Source organism: Heloderma suspectum, chromosome 5 (assembly GCF_057233095.1).
Source record: "Heloderma suspectum isolate Gila_16-S chromosome 5, 16-S_ref, whole genome shotgun sequence".
Taxonomy (NCBI): Eukaryota; Metazoa; Chordata; class Lepidosauria; order Squamata; family Helodermatidae; genus Heloderma; species Heloderma suspectum.
This window is the reverse complement of record NC_139462.1, coordinates 100,808,065-100,833,470: the sequence shown is the minus strand read 5'-3', so window position 1 is coordinate 100,833,470 and position 25,406 is coordinate 100,808,065. Positions and strand designations below refer to the sequence as shown.

The 25,406-nt window shown below is 40.5% G+C and overlaps 1 protein-coding gene across 1 annotated transcript in view; it reads right to left on the bottom strand.

Annotated features, from left to right (window-relative positions):
• Window positions 1-20,439, bottom strand: part of ATP8A1 (ATPase phospholipid transporting 8A1) — a 127,217-nt gene extending 106,778 nt beyond the window's left edge. Inside the window, exons 1-2 of the mRNA XM_084856873.1 lie at window positions 20,038-20,439; window positions 2,541-2,655 (exon numbers count right to left, since the gene is read on the bottom strand). Of these exons, the coding sequence (XP_084712999.1) occupies window positions 2,541-2,655; window positions 20,038-20,086 (164 nt within the window). The 5' untranslated portion in view covers window positions 20,087-20,439. The remainder of the gene's footprint in view (window positions 1-2,540; window positions 2,656-20,037) is intronic.
• Between the last annotated feature and the right edge of the window lie 4,967 nt (window positions 20,440-25,406).

Sequence of the window (25,406 nt, the reverse complement as noted above, 5' to 3'; positions counted from 1 at the left end):
TGCTGTTGTGCTCATGCCCTGCTTGAGGGTTCCTGGTCAACAGCTGGTTGGCCACTGTGTGAACAGAATGCTGGACTAGATGGACCCTTGGTCTGATCCAGCATGGCAACTCTTATGTTCTTAACAGTATATAAATACTTTAAATTAAATAAATAAATTCATGAGCCTATGCACTTATTATACCTTTTAAGAGACTTAGAGGAAGTATTGCAAAGCTAGAATACACCACTACTAGGGGTTCTAAAACAATATCCAAACCCCACAACTCACAATAATACAGTTCACAATTATATTGTCAAAGAATGTATAACAACAAGAATGTACTGTAATTACAGAATGCTGGTCAAGATCCGTTTCAATAAATTGCCTTTATGAAGTCCACATCTGTAGATTTTGAGTCCTTGGACCAGAAAAGATTTTCTCCCAGGGACTCAGAATCTACTGATATGGACTTGATTTGCTGACTTGATTTTGGATATAGTATTGCAAAGCTGTCATTGCCAACAGTATGTTTTTACTTTCTCCACTGTGATTTCTCGTTAAACTGATTTTGTAGTTACTTCAAATTGTACCCTGGAAAAGCCAAAACTAGCCCCACAACATAACCACTGCTGATGCCACAGACATGTATATGTTTTGGTATGTGTGTCATAGGCACTTTTTATGTCCACACATATGCACATGCAAATTTTTAAATAATTTGAATTAAAAAATAAAAATGCTCCACTTCCGTCATATTTCAGTTATAAAATACAGAAAGTGTTTCCAAAATAAATTACATACCTGTTTAGGTATTATGAATGCCAGAACCTGTGTACATGTAAATTAAATTGTTCTTAGGTTTATTTATAGTTAAGTAACAGGAGACAGGTAACAGAAGTTAATCTAAATGAATGCGACTATTTTTCATTTTTGTTTATTTACAAATTTAAACTTTATTTATTTTATTTATTTATTACATTTCTATATTACCCAATAGCCAAAGCTTTTTTAATTAAAAAATGGCTAGAATCTAAAATGTTTTAGGCATATCCAAAGGCTTGGATATGCTGAGAGAACTTTAGATTTTTCCTCCTTTGAACAGCAGACCCCATATTACATATTACAAACTACTTCTGAAAATCCCTTCAGTTTCAAAAGCAATTTGCTATGTTACATGGAGCTTTGCTCTTCAGCAAACACAAGCCCAAAGCTGTCTTGCAACAGACCTAGTTGCAAGGTACTTTGGATGTCAGCCAATTATTCAGCCCCTTTTATGGCCTTCAGAAAAAGTACAAATTTAACTAATACAGACATTTACTTTAAAGATAAAAATAAAGTTTTCTTGTAGGCCAATTTGTTCATCTTAAAGGAGAATTAACAGAACAATTAGGGAACAAGCTCACAAACATTTTCTAGGCCTGCTAGATATATACAATTTAAAATGTAAAGAAAAAGCAGAGATGTCTCAGAATTTCTCTTAACACTCCTTGTAACCTTTTTAACACTGGAAGCAGTTAAGAGGTTTCAATGCTTGATATGGTCCTTTCACAGAGGCCTCAAGGTGTTGTTACTCCAGGCAATGTTACTCTATGTGGAGGCCTGACGTTTATTCTCAGTTTGAAGGTATCTGAGGAAGTCTATTGCACTTCCTCTCATTGGCTCTTGACCAAACGTTTATCTCAGAATCTTTAATAGTGCTACTTCCTCCAATAACCAGTAGATGGTATCAGCATATTGTGGATTCTTCATTTTGTTGGACTGGAAAATTTGGGACAGTGTCCTTTTGAGCAGGCGTGCCAGCACACCATAGGAAAGTGTCCCTGCCCTCTAATGAGGACTCTCAGCAGTTTCTGACAAGCTCTCTTGGTGTTGCAGTTTGGAACAGGGAAAGAAGCAGAAAGTGCGTCAGAAGTGATAGGAAACTCCACCTTCCTTCCAAGTCCTTTGTGCTTGTCAAAGAGCTCAAGGATGCAGAGTCCTATCTCACTTATTGGAAGATTTGGAGAAAATAAGAAACTCTTGCTATTTTTAAACTTCTCCAAAATGCTGCACAAATGAGACAAGACTCTACTTCTTCCAGAGGGTTGCAATCTGATCTCACCAGTTTTACCACTGACCTCCCTGTATAGCACTAGGAAAGCAGCTACAATTAAGAAATGTTTAGTACTGGTTCCTTTCATCAAAAAAAGATTAAGCAATATCAACCAACACATTTTGAACTCTATAATTCTTTTACAATTCTGCCTGAAAACATTAAGAATACAGAAATTTCAAAATGTAATGCAAGTGCTTTAATTATTCTTTAAATAATTATTCAGGCTTTAATTATTCTTAATAGCCACTGCTGAATAATGCAAAAGTCTTTTTTACAAGTCTGCATCGAGTGAATTAACAGCTTCCTTGAACCCTTAATTCCTGCCATATTTTACTTACAATCCAAATAACACACTATTTCCCTAAAATTATACACAAATTATCATAGTATAACATTGTAACAACTAACAATAAGAAGATATAATTAGGTTATATAAGTTAGGTATATAAAAAGTTATAAGTACCTGACATGATTGTTACAAAATTTAGAGAACTGTGGCTGATTGATAAATATAGTTCTGACTTCCTCCTGATCAGCTAGTGAGGTCTTCTCTGAAACATCATCTGTCTTCTCATAGCCTGCAAAATATTAGTCACTTAATATAAAATGACCTAAATGAAAAACTGTTTTTAAACATGATGTCATAATAAATATGAAAACAATGCTTTTAAAATAATCCCCTATCAGTATCCTATCTCTTCTAGCAGTCCTCTGCACAATAATCCAACAGGAACATTACATACATGTTGCAACTTCCATGGAAATACATAAAGCAAAACTAATTTCAATGGGTGAAAAAAAACCCTAATTCTTATTTGGGACATTGTAATGTCTCTCCCTTCCACACTCCACATTACTGTATGTATTATCCTAAGTGGCATGGGTTTTCTGGAAAACATTGAATTGGACAGAATTCCAGAACATTTTCTGTTTTCCTAAATTGACCATGGTCTGATTCAACATGTTTATTTGATTTACACATAGTAAACAAAACTATAAAAAATGCACCATGTTAATTTTCTGTGCTGTACAAATACCTCAAAAGTTTTTCCAGTTGCCAAAAGTAATTGGGCTGAAACACGTTATTAGGAAAAAAGTTCAATATAGCAGTTTGTGTGGTTTAAATGTTATATTCAAACAATTCAAAAATGTACTTGTGAATTATTTTTATTGAAGTACTTATAAACATTTTAAGACATGACAACTCAACAGCATATACTTTCCACTGTCAACGTTAATTAAAACTCTCATTTTAGATTTGACTGCTGTTGTATCTATTCATTATGTTGCTAATTAATTCTTTGAAACAATCCATTTCTAAAAATGGAACATTTTCCACAGAAACATTTTCTGTGAAAAAAATTCAACCTCACATATTATACCAATCAAGTTCTGAGATCTCTATTCAGCTTTCATGCCCTGCTTGTGAGCTGGCTACAGTTGGAAACAGAATTATGGACTAGAAAGACCATGGTACCAGATCAGTTCTGATACTCATGTCCCTTTTTATTACTTGCCTCCTCCTTAAATCCATAATTATGTGGCTTTTACAGAACACAAAAGTTATCCAGAGGCCACAACTTGCATGTACATTCCATTACTTTAAGTAGAAAATACAGACAGACAACCAGGTGGATGCAAAAATAATCTAGGAAAGCTGATATATTATGGATTGGGCTTCCTGGCCTGGAGGTCTTTAGACCCTTAGATATACCCAACAATATCATCAGGCAGGCACTATAAGGCTCCTGTTGGAGCCCTGAACAGAACCATTCCTGATAGAAGCTGAAATACACTACAATATTTTGTTGTCGTTATCTACTTCCATTACTAAAAATACAGCATGTTTGTATGTGCTTAATTTTCCCTGTAAGGTGCCAGGAATCTTGAACCAGGAACTTTAGCTGGGAAACCCCAGGTGACTAACTCTCTCAGCCACTATGACAGTTCTCCAGAGAAAGGAGCTGCTGGCCCAGAGTATCACTACTGCAGATTTATTATTTTATTTATTTAATAACTTTATATACTGCTTAACAAAAGAATTTGCCAAAGCACATGCAGATGCTTGTCCTGCTTATTTGTGAATAGACATGATGCTCTTGCTTACTTCTGAGTAGACATGCTTCCTACTATAAATTAGTAACAATGAAATTGGGGCATGTGGATTTTTCAGCCCTGCCCACTTTTGCCCATGGCTCTGCCCACCACTGGAATGTAGCCTCCAAGAGCTTCTCCAAAATGGAATCTGGCCCTCGGGCCAAAAAAGTTTTCTAACTCTTGATGTATAGGGATATAGTTTATTAGAGTATGAGAAGGCAAGTGAAAACTCATTTTATTGAAAAATGAAGCATTTTTCAAGCTTATGAATTAAGTTTACGTATTGGAATAACAAAGTGAAAGAAAATACATATTTTGCTAGGAAATATATACAAACATGCTTATTTTAATACTAGGTATTAGGTTTTTGTACTGGAGATAAATTGTGTTTTGGAAAGCTCCATGATAGGTGTGGGTAACCTTGGGCAATCCAGGGGTCAATTTTCAACCCCCAGACTCCCCTGGGGGCTGCACTCCTGCTGCCACATAACCCGCATTGGCAAAATATTGGCACTTTCCCACCAAAATCTGGCAGCAAACTACTACGGAGACTCAAAAGGGCCACATTTAGCTTGAAAACAAATGTTGCTGCATTGCTGAATTTCAGTAGTGCAGAAGCAGCAGCAGGGACCGCAAGGCTGCATGCAGCCCCAGGCCATGTGTTGCCCACCCCTGTTCTATGAAAATGAAATCATTATTCCAGCTTCATATTTAACAATTCACCTGGTAATGATAGGTGACAAGGAATTCTATCTGGGTGAGTGAGCATGCTGTCAGAAGATGGATTTCTCCATCACAGCATCATAGACTAGTAGGATTGGAAGGGGCCTATAAGACCATCGAGTCCAACCCCCCACTCAATTCAGGAATTCAAGTCAGAGCATCCCTGACAGATGGCTGTCCAGCCTCATCTTGAATGCCTCCAGTGTGGGAGAGCCCACCGCCTCCCTAGGTAATTCTTCCACCACAGTCCACTTAATTTCTGTGTTGGCCAGAGAAAGGGAAGCTCATCTCTCAACTCCATCCCATTTAGAAGAGGGCTTTTTTTTTTTTTTTTTACTAGCCTGCTTAGAGTAGTAGCTTGCATTCCCATATAACCAGGGAGGAAGGGCTTCCCATCCTCTGCAGCATGCATAGAAATGCAAGCTAGTGGTTTCTAAGCAGGCTAGTAATTCTTTTAGCTGGTAAATGTTTGGGCTTATTTACCAGGCTGTATTATTTAGGAGGAAAATAGAAGCTGCTGGCTCTAGCCTGGCTTCTCAACACTGAGCAACATGTTTCTTAGACACAGACTGAGCTGCTCTTGCATAGCACATACAACCTTGCCTGTCTACTTCCCTTTAGACTGGCAGCCTTAACATGCATTAAAGGAGTCCTGAACAATGTTTACCTGTTAAGAACAACTTATGTGGACTGAAAAGTACTCAGCTTGTTTCCAATAAATTATATTGGTTCCAATCCAGGCATTTACTGTGGAGATACACACACACACACACACACAGTTCTTTCTCCTACAAAGGCTGTCCCACTCATTTCAAAGGAATGGACAGCTCTACCTGTGCATCCCTTTGGAGACCTTCTGAGAGCCAAATCAGATGTGTGTGTTTATTTTTTTAAAGCCTATTCAGCTATGAAGTGGGGAAAGAGTCCACTTTTATTTCAAAATGAGCACATGTGGGGAGAAAAATCTACCCCTCTCCTGCCTTATCACAGCACACTCAACTACATTAACCTATTTGCCAGCCCAACTCCAATACCAGTAGCAAGCCAGTCTGGGGGGAAATCTGCTTAAAGCAGCCTAATACAGTGAGGTAAGGTGGGGCACAGGTTTCACTTCTCTCCCCTATGCACTCATTTTGATATAAAAAGTAAGCCTCCCCATCAATGCATTATAATTGAACCAGCACATCAGGTTAATGGGATTGTGTGTACACACAGACTTCTCTGTGTGTATTAATGCACACATGGGGTTTTGGATTAGGGGAGCTCTTACAGAGAAAAGACAAGTTGGCACTGTCCAAGTGCTGAAATCAAGTCATTTCTTATTTATTCAGTCTAAAAAAGCAGTCATTGAATAATACTGATTAATACCTTTCCTATTAAAATACCTTCTGTTTGTTTGTTTGTTTATTTATATCCTCTACCTTTCTTGTTAGCTAAGATAGTCATATGGTGATACTTTGAGAAACAGGAGAGATTCCACAACAGGGTGATAGAAGGAAAATGGGAATAAAGGGAAACTAAAGACATACAAATTATTGTAGCATGGGACATGTTCTGATTTAGGAAACATCCAGATCAGAATGTTATAGATAAGTGACTTTTTAATATATTTAATAAAATCAGATGACATCTCCTAGCCACTTGGATTTTTAAAAAAGGACTTCTTTAAAATGGGCAGAGAATACAGTGGCAGCAACAAGGCATCCAAATCTGCTGGACTATATATCAGTCTGGCAATTTTGGGGCTGCTTTATAAAAAGGTAAAAGTAAAATGTATCCTAAGCTTCAAATGATTTTCAGCACTCCCACCAATACAATCACCCTATCAATATACAGTTTCAGCTAACTTTCTTGCAGAAACTCACTAAATATATAGCTGTTTATTTTTCTTGAGACAGTTACACTTTACAGAGTTAGATACCTCAACTCCAGAAACTCCCAAATAGATTCTTAAGAGGTAAGAAGTCCATTTATCCAATAATTCTGCTCAAAAGTAGATCTAATGTGTTGGGTCTTCTTTTTTCATTGACCATTTCACTAACAGTGAGTGATATCTCTTGTGTACTAAACAAGAACCAGTGTGGTCCAGGGTGGCCATTTATGCATCACCAAAAAAGAGGAAATGCATCACCAAAAAGAGGATAAAAGAGGACACTGATTTGCATAAAATTTGTATGTGCTAATTTACATGTATAAATAGAAATTTAGACATCATTATTAAAATTTAAATAGAAATAGTGGAGAAGACTTTGACCAGATGACCTCTGTGCCTTGGGTGTTTAGTCTGCTGTCCAGGGCCCCTGCTCTCCCTTCTTATGATTCATTGGACAGGACAGCCCTTCAAATAGAGGACTGTCAAGATGACATATGACCAACCAAGCATGGTGTACTGTCGGACTAGGACAGGAAGGACCCAGGTTTAAATCCCCACTCTAAAACTATGCTGACGCCACTTGACAACTCTGCAATTATTCCAATGAATTTCTGTGAGACAGAAGTTGTGATATGTATGCTTGTGCAGTAGCTACAGCTGGACTGTCCCCTTCTCCACCATGAGGCTAACTTGCACCAACTGCCCTGTGAGAAGGAATCTAGAAAAGAGACAAAGACAGATGCAGAAAGTCTCAGAGCATGGTCCAGCAAGACTGTCCCCATCTCCACCACAGGTACATCTACCACTAACAATCCTTGGGGAGGATTCCAGAGGAGAGAGAGGCAAATACAGCATCAGATGCCTGGTTCTGCTCCAGCTGGGGTTATTTTGATTTTTAAGCATAAGGTTTTTTAAAGTAAAAAAACACACACCAGATCTCACTCTGGTTGGACTCGATGGTCTTATAGGCCCCTTTCCAACCCTACTATTCGATGATCAAGAGACACACACCTGCACTGAACTGCATCATTTGACAATAGTTTTATTTGCAGAGCAGCAGAACATTGCCAAGGACATACGTAAATTGAGACAAATGCCAGTAGGACTTAGCCTCATAACCTGTTTTCAAAACCATGGTCCAGTTCTTGAAAAGATAAAATAATAATAAATTGTTAAGTAACACTAGAAACATTCAATGTCTTTGAATATGTAGGAAGTACTCGGTCAGGCCCTCTAGATCTTGCTTATGGGAAGATAGATATCAGGATCACCAGCATCTCTCACTCTAGATATTAAGCATTGGTTTGGTTCACTGCAGTTCTTCTCAACTGAACTATTTTGCAAAATGGACTGTTTGACATCAAGAAACTGTTAAGAGAGCTAATAAAATTGAACAAACAATTGAAGATTTCCTTCTTTCAAAGACACTGCCACCAGTCTTAGTCATACAAGAACTTCAGTAACACTAGAAACATTCAGTAACTGTACTGTAATATTTAGTGACTGGGAAATGCAGGTCAGATAAATGTAGGGGAACAAAGAGCAGAAAAAAATGAAATACTGCAAATTATCATTTTTTACAACCATGTAGAGCAGTGGTGGGCAGCTTCGGGAGGTCCAGGGGGCATTTTTTTTTATTCCGGGACATCCACTCCTTGAGGGCCACAGTCTGCTGGTCAACCCCAATGATTTTTTAAAATTATTTTTTAAAAAAAACGTAGCTAAGGAGTCCTTAACTACTTTTTTAATGTGTCAAATTTAATGGGTCCTTAATGGGTCACGTTTAGCTTGCAGACAAACTAAATTTGACCTTCTCCCCACTTCATAGTACTACAGACACAATTTTTTTCTTTATATTTTTTCCCAGGGTACGGAGACAGCAGTGGGGGTGTCAGGGGCTACATGAAGTCTGTGAGCTGCGTGTTGCCCACCCCCAATGTAAAGAGACTACTCTTGCATATTTATAGCTTAGTTAGACACAAACCACAAAGCAATATTCTCCTACAAGTAACTTTTGTTTCAATGGGATTTATACAGAAGTAGTGATCCACACTGTACATCTTTCTCTTATTAATATACTGAATTCTGGAAAGCAAGTATTGTTTATTCTAACAATAAGTGAAGAAAAATAGAAAGATTATACAATCAATATTCTATTTTAAGCATGTTGCTAGCTTCTCATATCATGAAAATACTAATTTCTTGACAATGTGGGGAAGATTATGTTGATAAGGCTCAGTGCAGGATTTAGTTGCTGCAATAGCAAAATATATATTTCGTCTATGAACAAAACATTAGCTAATTTCTATAAAACTTTTCTGCAACCAATTTTCTTATTCTTCACATCACGAACTGCATTATTATAGTGGCTATATATATGCATAAAAGGACCTGTAAGCCTTTAGCGAATAAGCAGTAGTGGCAACAATGAGGTTACTTGATATAGCATTATCTGGTGGTTTTGATAGTACAATGCATGTCGGAAATGTGGTGACTGTCAACATTCACACATGAATACTGGGAATCTTAGCTCAGGGACATAGGAAATTTTCATGGGGAATCATCTACCTGGCTTTTTAAGCTATCTGGCCTTATTCTGTACAGCATCAGGCAGACAGTAGTTGTTAACTGTATCCACATCATTCTCTGCATAGTGTTAATTATTAAAGAAATGATCTCTCATTCAATATCATTTTGCTCTTTTCCTGTCTTTAGATCTATACGAATGATTTCAATAACACTTTAAAAATAGTGAAGCATATATTTCCCATATTTAGGAAGGATTAGTTAAAGGTTGTGACTACAGAGGGACCAGAATGATGTACATAAGCTATAAAAATGTGTGTCATACTATAGAGTTAGAATGAACTATTTAGTACAATCTCAAAGGCAAAACACACACAATCAGGGCCAGAAATATTGGAACAAGGATAACTGTTTTGGCAGTTGGCCTCTGTACACCACCACATTGAAGTTGAAAGGAAACACACCCAGATGGGAGCGAAGTCAGGACTTTCAGCTGTAATTCAAGGGGTTTGACAAAAGTGGGGCACTAACCATTCAGGAAGGACAGCCAGTGGCATACACACACACCCCATCGTTGGTGGCTCATAAGTAATGGAACAAATGGCTGACAAGCAGCTGCATGGCCAGGTGTGGCCTGTTTCCTGGGTACCCCATGATCAATCAAGCAGATAAAAGGCCTGGAGGTGGTTCTGAGTGTTACATTTGCATTTGGTAGTTGTTCACAGGAACCCCTAACATGAGGTCCAAAGAGGTGTCCATGCGAGTGAAGGAGGCCATCATTAGGCTGAGGAAGCAAAATAAACCCATCAGAGAGATAGCAAAAACATTGGGAGTGGCCAACACAACAGTTTGGAACATCTTGAAAAAGAAGGAATTAACTGGCAAGCTCAGCAACAGCAAAAGGCCTGGAAGACCACGGAAGACAACTAAAGTGGATGACCGCAGAATTCTGCTCATGGTGAAGAGGAACCCTTTCACAACATCTAGCCAGGTCAAGAATGCTCTTGCAGAGGTAGGCATGTCATTGTCAATATCCACAGTCAAGAGACAGCTTTATGAATGTAAATACAGAGGCTTCACAACAAGGTGCAAACCACTGGTAATGCTCAAGAACAGACAGGCCAGATAAGCCTTTGCCAGCAAACACCTAAAAAAGCTTGCCCAGTTCTGGAATAAGATTCTTTGGACTGATGAAACCAAGATTAACTTGTACCAGAATGATGGGAAGAGAAAAGTATGGAGAAGGAAAGGAACAGCTCATGATCCAAAGCATGCCACATCATCTGTCAAACATGGTGGAGGCAGTGTTATGGCATGGGCATGTATGGCTGCCAATGGAACTGGGTCACTAGTGTTTACTGATGACCTGACTGCTGATAAAAGCAGCAGGATGAATTCTGAAGTGTATAGGGCTATACTTTATGCTCAGATTCAGCCGAATGCTGCCAAACTGATAGGATGCCGCTTCATATTGCAGGTGGATAATAACCCAAAACATACAAGAAAAGCTACCCAAGAGTTTCTCAAGGCAAAGAAGTGGGATGTTCTTCAATGGCCAAGTCAGTCACCTGATCTCAACCCAACAGAGCATGCTTTTCACTGACTGAAGACAAGACTGAAGGCAGAAAGACCCACAAACAAGCAGCAGCTGAAGGCAGCTGCAGTAAAGGCCTGGCAAAGCATCTCGAGGGAGGAAACTCAGCATTTGGTCATGTCCATGGGTTCCAGACTTCAGGCAGTCATTGACTGCAAAGGATTTCATCCAGGTATTAAAGGTGATCCTTAAGTTTGAAATGATGTTGGTTTGTTCCATTACTTATGAGCCACCAACGATGGGGGTGTGTGCATGCCACTGGCTGTCCTTCCTGAATGGTTAGTGTCCCACTTTTGTCACACCCCTTGAATTACAGCTGCAAGTCCTGACTTCACTCCCATCTGGGAGTGTTTCCTTTCAACTTCAATGTGGTGGTGTACAGAGGCCAACTGCCAAAACAGTTATCCTTGTTCCAATATTTCTGGCCCTGACAGTAAGCCCTGATCCAGCTAAGGACCAGACATGTAAGAAAATCAGATTCTGTGTATGTATCCCTAGCTGCACAAGAACTGTGTATGCCAACTGGTACTGTACATGATGGGTTTTCTTTTCCCAGTCCAGCTGGCTGCACACAGGGCCCTCTTCAAAAACCTGCAACTACACCTATCAATTGTTAGAGATAGGGAGCTGAATTTAATTCTGCTCTACTCCACTGTCCCACTGAACAGCTAATTGACATGATTACTGCTTTCTAAAGAGGATTCCACACATAAAGCTAAAGGTACTGCATGTGTGCCCAGTTAGACTGTAGTGACAGTCAACAGCCATGTTATCTATCTGTGTTGGTGAACTATACCATTTCAGACAGCAGGTTTATATTAAAAAGAATAGCAAATTCCTGCACATATAAAAGTAGTATGTCTATAAGAAGGCTAGTTTTTATGTAAATGATTTTTATATGATGTAATGTTCAGATTGAATATTGAAATAGTACAGCCCACAAAAGCTGTACCTCATGACTGTTCTGATTATTTGCTTTGCTTCATAATACCATATAGGTGAAAGGCCAATCCTGGGCTTTTAGCATTTATTTATTCAATTTATATCCCGCCTTTCCACCATAATAAATAAATAATGGTGCTCAAGGCACCTAACAATCATAAGACATTTTTAAAAAATAGTTAAACAATAAAACAAATACATTAAAAACAGCAGGATTACTTAGCCTAAAACCACAGATAGACAGATGCTTATTAAAATAGGAATAACATTAAATGGGGCATTTCGCTGTGCAGCTGTTTTGATTTAGAGAACTGAGCAAAAAGGAAGGGGATGCAATAACTAGAACTTGGTATTTATTGCTTGAAGAGGAAGGCTGCACTAATTGCTCCAATCATATGATTTGCATTTACTCTATCTTTCAATTTAATGAAAAAAACTGAGCATTCCTATTCAGCTTCTTCTGTCTTCACTATTGTTTTTAAAAACTCACATATATACAAAGAAAAAAAGATGCAAGTGCCAAAGTAGAGGGGGAAGTGATGAAGTAATGTCATATATCTGAAGAGTTGTATTAGAAAGAATGTCAGTAGCTAATGAACAGTATAAATATTCCTGTGATTCACTAGTGTTCTGGATAAGAAAGTATATAAGGCATATGATGGGGCATTTATGTCAGCTATCTTTCATTGAAATTGTTCTTAGCTATTTAAATTGTTTTCAATTTTGTTTTCAATTTTGTATATTGAATTTTTATGCTGTATTTTATTATCTTGTATCTGTGGTTTGTGATTTTGTGAATTGTTGTGAGCCGTCCAGTGAGCTTTGGCTATTGGGCCAAATGAATAAATATATAAATAAGAATTTAATAAATGAAATAAATAAATATGAATTTAAGAATTCAAGATCCACCATTCTGTTTCCAACTCATCGCGATACCTCTGGAAGGTCACAAGCAGGGTGTGAAGGTGATGACCACTCCTTGTTGTTTACCACCAACATCTAATACTCCGAAGCAGACTATCTCTGAACATGGAGGCTCAATTTAGCTGTCAAGGATAAAAGTAACTGACAGATCCAACAGGAAGGACAATTTTAGCAATGTTATACATTTTAGTAAAAAATGAGCCATTTCCCATTTGAGTTCTTTATGAATGCCAGTGAGCCCTGCTGACAACAGTTTTTAAATGGTCATTTAGTTCTAAAATGTCACCCCTTATCATTTCTATTTAACACAGCCCTTCAGAAACAATCCCTGAAAAAATGGTTTAAGATTAGGTACCTTGCCAACTTCTACATGGAACCTATTTAGTTCTCTCCTGTTTCCCTATCTTCCTTCAGCATCCCTTTCCATCTTGGTCATCCAATTATTCTACTATCTCTGTTTTCCTACTTTTATGTATTTAATTTTAATTAGTTTTCTCTATATGTACCAATTTGCTCCCCCAATTTCTTCCTTGCTTGATTTGTTTCCATGTACATGTTTTTTTAGAGTTTCTGCTCTTGTTTATTTTCCCCAATTGGACAAGGATTTTTAAAGGAAACTTTCTTGTCCCTTACTGCCTCTTTGATTCTGCTATTTAACTACGCTGGTATCTTTTTAGATTTGTTTCTACCTTTCCTAATCTGTGGCAAAACTTTTATTCTATAATCCTAGATCTCACTGCCATTTAGTCATGACCTACTGTACCATCATTGCTCTGAACTATTTTACTTCTGCCTCCTGTCCACTGGCTGTTTCTGTATCTTCCTCTATCTTGGAAAGTGCTTTATATACCTTGATCCCATTGCTATTCTGTTGATTACAAAATAAATCACATCAAAATAAATCATGTCATAGACCCTTGCCTAGGAAAGTTTCTGCCACAACAAATATGTTACACTTTTAAGGTGCAACAAGACCGTTACTTATATTGCTGCAACTAGAAATCTCTAAAACTTTCTCAGCACCAGACTTTCTCAAAGTTTAAGAAAAGAGACTGAACAGATACAAACATTCTGGGGACTCTATTCAAATGCAGATACATTTCTTATGTACATTCTTGTTAACATTGTTCTGAAAACAACGGAATTTGGTGCACTTGTGATCAAGCCCCAGCCATGACTACTATCTAAACCCCTCTTAAAACCTTTATAAAATTTTCTATGCTGTATCCAATAAATAATGCACTATCTATAATCTTGGCTTCCATAAATATTTTGGCCACAATCCAACACAATGGCTGTTTGATGTTATGTGAATGGGTAGTGGTGGCACACTCCTTCCTCCTCACTTGCACAATTTTCTAAAGGATGTCTAGTTTCTCGAGAAATTATCAGTTCGCTACTTTGTGCAAATGCAGCAAACCATGGTTTGCGCAAATCATAGTTTTCCTGCAAACCAGGATCAACCCATTGTTTGTGGACAAGCTATGGTTTAAGCAAACCATGGTTTGCCATCTTTGCATGCAATAGCAAGCTGATGGCTTGCTGAGAAACTGGCAGTCCTTTAAGAAAACGTACCATGTAAGGGGGATAGGAAGGGGAAGAAAGAGGAATGAGCATGCATGCCCAAGCCTTGCCACTGATTCACAAAACACCAAACTATAGTTTAGCATTATGTCTAGTAAAAGCAGACATAAGCTAATTGAAATCAGTGGGCTTAAACACACCATGTAGGAATATGGACAGGATTCACATCCCCCTGCCATCTCTTCATGTTGAGTGTGTTTTGACATAGAAAGGCAAGATATAAATAGATACACATTAAAAGTCTGTGATGTCCTGACCTGGTTGTCTTGAGTTAAAGCCACACGTTTCTAGTCTTATTTGCCAAAAGGCTTACAAGATGTTTGAGTCTCTGTCAAACACTGGGTCTATATGTTACAATCAATGATCACTTGTGCTGAGGATACTGTTTGCTAAAGAGATGTTATTATAGATGTTCTTGAAAAAGTTATTGTTGTGAACAATATTATGTTTCTTGAAAATCTGGGTCTCGGTTAAAGAATAATTCATACAAAACAAAAAATACATGCTGATGTGCTTAATTTATATCTTCACAATGGCAGAATTTGGGTGACCATTTTCACAGGAGTGAACTTTTTAGGTAAAGAGTTTTAGGTAAAGGGAGAATTCTGAAATTATCTGATTATTATAAGAGACACAAACTTTCTACCATGCATTTCAGCCTTTAAATACTATTCCCCCTAACAAAATAAAGTCGCAATCCAAGATAGGGTTACGTGTGTAGGAAAAGGCATCTATTTATTTTTATTCATTTAAATATTTATATTCAGCTCTTCACCCTATTTGGGTTTCAAGGCAGTGTACAATTTAAAATTACCGGACAATAAATTATATAAATTACTCAATCTAGCAATATGTTCTCTTATCGTCTAGGCTAGGGTCCCTCAGGCTATCTGATCTGTAGCCAAGGCTTCCTTCCTGCCTTCTGGAATGTGTTTTTGTGTGGACAGGCGCAGACTCCAAGGTGCAATCCTATGTATGTTTAGATAGAAAAAAGTCCTACAACTCCTACCATGCCCTAGCCAGCATGGCTAGCTGGGGCATGCTGGGAATTACAGGACTTTTTCTGTCTAAACATGGATAGGATTGCACGGTAAGGCTGCAATCCTATATCCACTTACTTGGAAGTAAGCCCCATTAAATGCAATAGAGTTAACGTCTGAGTATATATATATAGGACTGCATTATAAGTGTTATGAATAAAGACTGAAAAATCTTTAAGTAAAGATCAACTTTTTTTTTTTTTTACAGACACACATTTCCCATGAGACCACAAAATCACATAAGTCACCTTTCAGGTTACAGCTTAAAATTATATACATGAACTTGCAGGAAACAACAGCCAACTCAGAGAACAATGCTTTCTGCTCATTAGATATTAACTTGAGGATGTAGTGAAACAGTCCACAATTCTTTAACTAGCTGAAAGAGTAGAAATAGTCCAATTTCATGTTGTTGCTTCCCAAATATATCCTTGAGTAGTCCATGACCTACGGAAAGCTTTTGATTTTCACCAAGGACTAAGAAAATGGAAGACGGATATGAGGTTGATAACTTCCCCCCGGTATTTCTTTTAATTCTGCTTGTGGAGTTATTCCACTCTTGCTTTGGAAAGCTCAAAGTGGGTTTATATGGAAATCCCAGGAGTCTGCCATCCAGGCACTGGCATGATCCACTCCTCCTTAGCTTCATCACTGTTATGAAGTTAGGTGTTCCCAGGCCAATCACTGGGTCCACTGGGGACAGAAAAAGAGCTGTGCAAGATACTGAAGGCTTTCTCTAGCTTCTGAGACTTACCAGACATCCCCATATGTTTAAGCCAAAGTTTATCTCCACAGTCATAAGGGCAATTTTTTTTTCCAAAGCGGAAGTTGTAATCTTATGTACATAAGCCCTGGATAGCTAGAACAACACTGTTCATATGACTACTCTGACTACATATACTCATATGACTACAGGGGGTATCATCCATTCTTCCCAGCCTGCTCTGATAAGAATAATAGACATTATTACTTTAATGTAATAACGTATTTATTTAGTGTATTTATATAGCCACCTCATAACACAAGTAATGGTATTATGTATCACTCCCTTGCCAGTTGGCATTCATAAACCCATCCATTTTAGGCAACAGTATTTAGGACTGATAACCTGAGCTCACTTATTAAGAAAGTTCCATAGACTTAATACCATATCATGTGTTTCGAACAGAGGTGTTTTCAGATTTTTTAAACTCTCTTGCTCACTTATAATGGTTTAAAGTGAACACATGAACAAAGTATTCACAAATGAACCAAAACACTTAAATTGACTTATTAATTTGCTTTAGATTTGTAACTTTACAGTAAATAGCAAAAATTACAGAAAAATAATTTTGGGAAAGGGTTGTGCATGCACGTACTGTTGTATATCAGTGATACTTAAACTGTGGGCCACATAATGCTTTCACGTGATCCATGAGACCACAGCAAAAATAATGAAGTGCTGAAGGACTTTTTCACAGCAAATACTACCAAACAAGCATTTAAAATCCAGTGCTGCTACAGGAGTACAACAGATCAAAATTTGATTTTAGTTCATTTGCTGGTTCTGACCTTTTGGGCCCTGAACAGTTTTGGGATCAGTGTGCCTAAGGGGCCACCTACTCAAATATGAACTTGCCTCAGTTCACATATCAACATCTATGACCCTGACCTCTGATCACTATCAGATATTTGGCAGGTGGATACAAGAGAGCAGGTCTTTTTTGTAGTGGTTCTCAGATTACGGAATGCCCTCCTGGGAGTGACCCACCTAGCTCCATTGTTGGATGCTTTTCACAGGGCAGTTATGATCTACCAATTCCAACAAGCGCACTGCTGGTGAGTATATTATAATTTGCTTAATGAGGGTTTTATTGTTAAAAAGTCTTTTTCAGCTTGTAAGCCACATTTATTACTGAAAGTGGAGTAAACATTATTCTAAATAAATAAACAAGGGCTTTACAAAGATCTTAAAGCAACTTCTGATGTTATACATAGGAAACAGTTATTACAGGATAAATTGAAGAACAATATTGATAATAATGTTAAATAATGTTAGTAAGGACTTTATGTTCGAATCAAAACTCATGCATACGGGAATGAATGAGCTTCTGTCCCGTAAAATAAAAACCACTAGAGTGTTAAATAAGGTTCGCTGTTGGCCCTTTCTTTTCATCATTTACATTGTGTTCAAAAAATTCTCCAATCCTGATTTCAGCACCATCACCACCACCACTCAGGTTCAGAATAATAAAGTGTTGACTGTTCTGTATAATGATAATGTGATATTACTCTGTTACTTAAGTTTGTGTACAAAGGCTATTAAAAAGATTTTAAGTGTACTATTCACAAGTACCATATTATCAATTATTCCAAAACTAAAGCTGTATATTTGTAGGACATTAAAAACGCTTAGAAGACTCCATCACAAACAATTTTATAAATTTATCCAGAGATATCGAAGATAAAGTTAAGTGATGTTGCTTGTGGCTGTTTTTATCTGATTAATGCTGATTAATCAGATCAATTATCTGATTAAAGCATCCAATTCTTTTACACAATACAAGTGATAAAACAGAAATATATGTGTACTGAAACAGGGCATTATACAAACTATTATACCAGTACTGTTGTTAGTAATCAGATAATATACTAAAGTTGTAAGAACTGTGTCTATTGCATAAAGGACACAGACAAAAACAAAAATCCAAGCAAAAAATTACTTTCACTTACAAGTAGCAGTTTCTTATTTCTATTAACAAACACGAGGTGAGTGAATCTGTGAAGTTTGCCTTTCCCATTACACAGATTAGAAAAATAAATACTTTTAAAAACACTTTAAAAAATAACAATGATTGGTCTAAATTGCATGCTGAATTGGAGTGGGGACAGGATCTGTATGTCTTGGAACTCACTATGGTTTTTAATTTTATTTCAAAGATATATTTTATTTGCTACTATTACAAAGTATATTATTAAATGAAAGATCCAAATGCTATAATATAATGTGCAGAAATTGAGGGCCAATGGGGAACTGTGGGAGAGGATAAATGATTGAAAAACCTCACAATAGTGCAACAGTGTGAGACTGCTGAGGTTCACAGTTAGATGAACAGCTTCCTACTCACCTATTAGCCCTGAGCCTCAGCAATCCAGTGCTCTGTAATTACCTTTTAGCATTGGCTGCTGAGGTTTGGGCTAGGGCAGGATGCTGCTCATGTAGTGTCAAATCTAAGTGATACAACATGGGAAGGGATTTTTTCATCCCTCCTCCCTATGTTGTTTGGGAGAACAGAGCAAGGGGATTTGGGCCTCACCAAACACATCCCAACTCTATCTTTACCCTCTGTTCCAGGGTACTTTAGATATTCTTCCCCTTCCACAGCTGAAAGAGTCCTTTGGTGTTTCCTTCCAAATCTAATAAATCCTCCTCCCTGGACTCCCTGATCTTTAAAAGGCTCAGAGCCTGGATGGGGCAGCAGAGGCAGGGGAGAGGGGGGCAGGATTAGGGCTGCCTTATGTGCTTTGTGATGTAATCCACCCTTCCAGTATACTATAAACTGTTGCGGGCTTGAGTAGGCCAACCTTTCACCTTATGTTCAACTGCTCTTAACATTCCATGGTCCTGGGAAACGATGAGCACCCTCAATCATATTTGGGTCATTTCTGGTTTCTTTTTTCCTTTTCTTTCAAAAAAGTAAGTAATGTATATTTTTTTATTTATTCATGAGAGTTCCCAGAATATGGGATATCTGTGACTATCTCCATTTCACTGCGGGACTGACAGGTACAGGACCACCAATTTCACAGCGTGTGTCTGATTTTATTCTTCCTATGCAGGCCACATTAACAGCATTAACTCGTAACTATTTTTTCTTGAATACCAGGAAGTATATAGCAAACAACAAACACTGTAGCAGTAAAGTTGTATTTTAAAGAATCCAGAAGAGACAATCTACTGCCTGCTTCCATTGTGTCAGGTATGCTGACCATTTTGCTATTGGTATATGTGTGTGTGTGTGTGGGGGGGGGGCAGTTAGATGACTAGGGAAGAGAATATAATCAAGTGAGATGCAGAGGAACTGTCTGAGAGACAACTCAAAGGTGAGAAAAATGATTGGGAATCGGTACCTGGATAGCACGGGGAGCGGGTGCTGCTGGCACAGATGGAAGGAGTGACATGGAAAACAATGCAAGTGCTAGAATTAAATGGACGCCTGAGCGGGCAGGGCTCGATAGAAGCCCCTTTCGCGCCCTCTGCACCCCCGCCCCCCTTTCGCCCACACCGCACTGAAAGCACTACTTCGACTGCCAGGAGCGGGGACGGCCAGAGGGAAGAAACCCCGGAGGGCGCAGGTGAGGGTCCTGCGTTGACTGAATGCGCGCCCAGCGCTACCGTGGCGGGCGCCGTTCCCTGGCGAGATCTGCGAAAGAGGGCGCCGCGTCTCCCCCAGAAAACGAAATCTCTAAAGGCGGAAGGAAGGGAAAGGGGGCGTGCGAGCAGCGCCTCGATCCCCTGCGCCCAGGGATCCCTTCCGCACTAGCGAGAGATACCGACCAGGCGGCGGCGGCGTCTCTCGCTTGCCTCCCGCACAAAGGGAGCCCGCACCCGCGCGGCTCTTCGGCCCCTTTCCGCCCGCGACACCCCAAGGAGCGAGCAGCCGCACACCCCACTCACCCTCCGCCCTGAACCGCAGCTCGGACACGGTTTTCTGCACCGCGGGCATATCGCCTCAGCCGTGGCCTCTCGGGAAGCGCAGGCAGCGGCGGGCGAAGCCACCAGCCGCTGGTCGTCTTCTCCTCCTCCGCTGCCGCCTGGACTAGCCGTCGTTCCTCAGCCCTGAGCCTGGCGATTCCCTGCCTCGCGCGACCCTCCCTCCCCCCTCCCCCGCCCAAGCAAGCAGCAACCAACCAACCCCACCACCGGGGGAGTCGTTAGTCTCAGTCACTCCAGAGCGACGCTGCTACAGTCGCGAGAGCTCCGGGAAGGCCACTCGCCCGCGAGCCAGGCGCCCGAGCATCCCCTCTCGCCACCGCCGCTTGGGCCAACTGACAGCAGGAGCGCGAGCGCTGCCTTGTGACTCGCGCGCTCCTCCCCTCTCTCCCACCCACCCCCAACCTCGCTCTTTCTTCAGCCACCTTGGAACGTACCAACTACACCCCCCCCCCATAAACGCCGCAGTCCTCGCCAGACACTTATTCTTCGCGGCCAACCCCCCCCTCCCCCAAGTCCTTTCTCGGATTCCTTTTTAACGAAGGAGCGCAGCCATTAAAACGGACCGTGTCCTCGTTCCAGCCCAAACCTCGTCTCTCCCCCCCCCCCGTGCTCCCAACTGGAAAAGAATGGAATAGGCCACGTTTTGGGCGGGCCTTTGCTGGCAGTCGGGGAAAGGAAAAGGAACGGCCCTCGATCGGGCGGGGGCGGGAGAAGGTGGGCGAGAGAGGCCGGAGCTGCCCGGAGCGGAGGCTGGGCGCTGTGGCGACGGCGAGCCAGGCTTTCCGTCGGGGGGCGGGGCTACGGCACGGTCGCGTTTGTTTGATGCGACAGGGAGCGGTGGGCGACTGACTGCTGCCAAGCAGCGGCTCACGCTCATCCCTGGGGCTCAGGTGCAGCCCATCCCTGAGACTGCGGCTTTGTACCTTCCTGAGGTACACGAAGGGCCTTCCTAAGGTGGCCAACTTCTGACTGCTGAATGCCTCTCTTGGCCATCTGTGAAACCGGGCAGCCTGTCGCTTGCCACAGCAGCTGTCGCATTCTTGCTGCTGGGCCCTGACCCGTGTTCTGCCAGGTCTAGAGCTGTTCCTTGGACGCTTTCTGTGAGGCTGAAATTGTAAGGTGATGATTCGGCAGCAGCTTTACTGCACTTTAAGAGTACCATAAGTAAAACAACAAACAAAAACAGGCCCCTGCCCCAAGAAGCTTGTTGTTTATTCGGTCAGTCGCTTCCCACACTTCGTGACTTCATGGACCAGCCAGAGCTTCCAGTCGGCCGTCGCCCCCCCCCCCGCTCCCCCAGGGTCGTGTCCGTTACCTCCAGAATATCATCCATCCACCTTGCCCTTGGTCGGCCCCTCTTCCGTTTGCCTTCCACTTTCCCTAGCATCAGCATCTTCTCCATGGTATCCTGTCTTCTCATTATGTGGCCAAAGTACTTCAGTTTTGCCTTTCATATCATTCCCTCAAGTGAGCAGTCTGGTTTTATTTCCTGGAGTATGGACTGGTTTGATCTTGCAGTCCAAGGCACTCTCAGAATTTTCCTCCAGCACCACAGTTCAAATTCACCTCCACTGCATATTCATTAGGAATATTAGTGAGCTCATATGTAATTGATCTGTGGGTCTTCCCTATTCTCTCTAGTCTGATTCTAAATTGTGCAATAAGAAGTTCGTGATCTGAACTACAATCAGCTCCAGGTCTTGTTTTTAACAACTGCATAGATGTCCGCCACCTTTGGCTACAAAGGATGTAGTCAATCTGATTTCGGTGTCGACCGTCTGGTGAAGTCCATGTATAAAGTCGTCTCTTACTCTTAGGTTGTTGGAAGAGAGTGTTTGTTATGCACAGTGAGTTGTCTTGACAAAATTCTATCAGCCAATGTCCTGCTTCATTTTGTTCTCCCAGACCATGCCTGCCTGTAATTCCAGGTGTCGTTTGATTACCCACCTTAGCATTCCAGTCTCCTGTAATGAAAATAACATCTTTTTTGGCGTATTATCCAGTAGGTGCTGCAGATCCTCACAGAACTGATCTACTTCTGCTTCTTCAGCATCTGTGGTTGGGGCGTATATTTGGATCACTGTGATGTTAAATGGCTTACCCTGAATTCAAATTGAGATCATTCTGTCATTTTTTGGATTGTATCCAAGCACTGCTTTAGCCACTTATTAATTATGAAGGCTACTCCATTTCTTCTGTGGTCCTCTTGTCCACAGTAGTAGATCTGGTGGTCATCTGATGTGAAGTGGCCCATTCCAGTCCATTTCAGTTCACTGACACCCAAAATGTCTATATTTAATCTTGACATCTCCCCAATAATCACATCCAATTTGCCCTGGCTCGTAGATCTTACATTCCAGGTTCCTATGGGGTGTTGATCTTTAGAACATCAGATTCGTCGTTCACCACCAGCACCATCAGCTGCTAGCCGTCCTTTCCGCTTTGAGCTAGCTGCGTCATCACATCGGGGCTAGTTGAACTTATCCTCTATTCCTCCCCAGTAGCATTTTGACCATCTTCCGACTTGGGAGTCCCATCTTCTGATGGTATACCTACATATCTCTGGTTGTACTGATCCATTTAGTTTCCATGGCAAGAATACTGGGGTGGGTTGCCGTTTCCTTCCCCAGGGATCGTATTTAGTCTGACCTCTCTGCCATGACCTTCCCATCTTGGGTGTCCCATCATGGTTTAGCTCATGACGTCATTGAGGTGCTCAAGGTCCAGCACCACGACAAGGTAACGATCTCCTTTGCTGAAGGCAATCCACATTTTGATTGGGTTAAGTAACAGGGTGGTGAGATATAAAAACATCAAACCTTACATTTTTAAAACTCGCCTTATACATGTGTGTGTGCAAATAAGTGACTGACAAACGTATAGACTTAAATATTTATTTACTTGTAGCAATATCAAAGTTCTTTGGACAGTGTACAATATATTAAAAACATAAAATACAAATTTTAAAACAAAAACATAAAAATATCCCAGAATAAAACCAAGATAAAATCAGCAGCAAAGACTCTCAGCACAGAAAACCAAATTAAAACCAGCAGCAGAATAAAATACTGAAACCACTAAAAACAGTTCTTAAAATGCCTGGGAGAATAATAAAAAAACCCTTCACCTGGCACCAGAAAGGCAATAACATAGACACCAAACAAGCCTCTGTGGGGAGAGCATTCCACAAACGGTGCTACCACTGAAAAGGTCTTATCTGTTGTAGCCACCCATCTCGCCTCATTTGGCAGGGGTACCTGGAGGAGGGCCTCAGATGGTGATCCTAATGTCTGAATAGGTAAATATGGGAGGAGATCAGGCTCTTCAATCTGGCCCAAGCCATTTAGAACTTCAAAGATTAAAACCAGCACTTTGAATTGGGCCTGGAAGTGGACTGGTGGCCAGAGCAGATGGAGAAGTACTGGAATAATATGATCACATTGCAGTTAAATATTTCTGCTTCCGCCTTTGTCAGTAGCATGGGGAGGCAAGGTGACAGTTCTAAGAATGCTGAGGATGGAGAGAATTCTCAGGAAGGTGATACCTGCTATATAAGTGCAAGACAGACTTAACCATGATTTAAAAGCAGAGGGCAAAAGTTTTAAGTATTATCTTCCAAGTTAAGGTCAAGGTGTGTTAGGGTGTTTAGTCTGAATATCCAGCAGTTTTCGTTTGCTTCTAGTCTCCTAGGCTTTTCTATTGGAAATGTTTCCAGTGGGAAATCTACATGGTCTCTCTTGTTTGTGAGGTACCACAATGCCGGGTTTTCCCAAATGCAGTTGCTGCTTTGTGGGCCAACATTAATCAATAAAGCACAATACCTGATCTGTTTATAACATGAGCAAGTGCCACACACCAATGCATAGTGCTGTAATTACAGAAGTAGGAGGAGTTTGAAAGGTAATATGTGTTTTATCATTTGTGTTTATAGCATGATCACATGCCATATGTCACAGTATAGCTCTGCAATTGTGGGGGAAGTGGGATGTCATGCTGTTGTTTCAGTTTGCTTTTTTTTTTTTAAATCCAGTAACTGCATGTGCACCTTTGCAGCTGTGCAGGAATGCAGGTTTAAAAATAATTTGTGTGGTTATAAAAGCTCCACAGCTGTGTAGGTGCACAATTAAAAATAGCCTCAATTTTTAAAAGTAATGGATTTCCTGGCAGCATATCCCTGGCCAGGAAAGAGCAGGAAAGGGATGGAGAAAGATGGGTGGAGGGGGGGAGAAGGTGGGGCGGAAATGTTGCAAAACAGGTTCTACAGCTTTAAAGCTACTCTTGCTTGTAAGAGTTATAATACCACTAGATTGGATCACACTTCACTTGATAATGCATGGAAATCGCAATCAAATGCACACAACAACATCATAAAAATAGTTTGGGGAAAAATGGAATATTAAGGGAGAAATATGCAGAGTACATCATGAGAAACGCCGGGTTGGATGAATCACAGGTCGGAATTAAGATTGCTGGGAGAATTATCAACAACCTCAGATACGCAGACGATACCACCCTAATGGCAGAAAGCGAAGAGGATCTAAAGAGCCTCTTGTTGAGGGTGAAAGAGGAGAGTGCAAAAGCTGGTTTGAAACTCAACATTAAAAAAACGAAGATCATGGCATCTGGCCCCATCAGTTCCTGGCATATAGGAGGGGAAGAAATGGAAGCAGTGACAGATTTCATTTTCTTGGGCTCCAAGATCACCACAGACAGTGACTGTAGCCATGAAATTAAAAGACGCTTGCTCCTTGGGAGGAAAGCTATGGCAAACCTAGACAGCATAGTAAGAAACAGAGACATCACCTTGCCGACAAAGGTCCATATAATCAAAGCTATGGTTTTCCCAGTAGTAATGTATGGCTGTGAGAGCTGGACTATAAGGAAGGCTGAGCGCCAAAGAATTGATGCTTTCGAACTGTGGTGCTGGAGAAGACGCTTATAAGTCCCCTGGACTGCAAGGAGGTCAAATCAGTCAATCCTAAAGGAAATCAATCCTGACTGCTCATTGGAAGGACAGATACTGAAGCTGAAGCTCAAATATTTTGGCCACCTAATGCGACGAGAAAGGTCACTGGAAAAGACCCTGATGCTGGGAAAGATTGAAGGCAAAAGGAGAAGGGGATGGCAGAGGATGAGATGGCTAGACAGCATCATCGATGCAATGAATATGAACTTGAGCACACTCCGGGAGAGAGCGGAGGACAGGAAGGCCTGGCGTGCTATGGTCCATAGGTCACGAAGAGTCGGACATGACTTAACGACTGAACAACAGTAAACAGGTTGCTGAGTGTGTCGTATGCCACGCATGAGCCAGACGTTACAGTACTGAG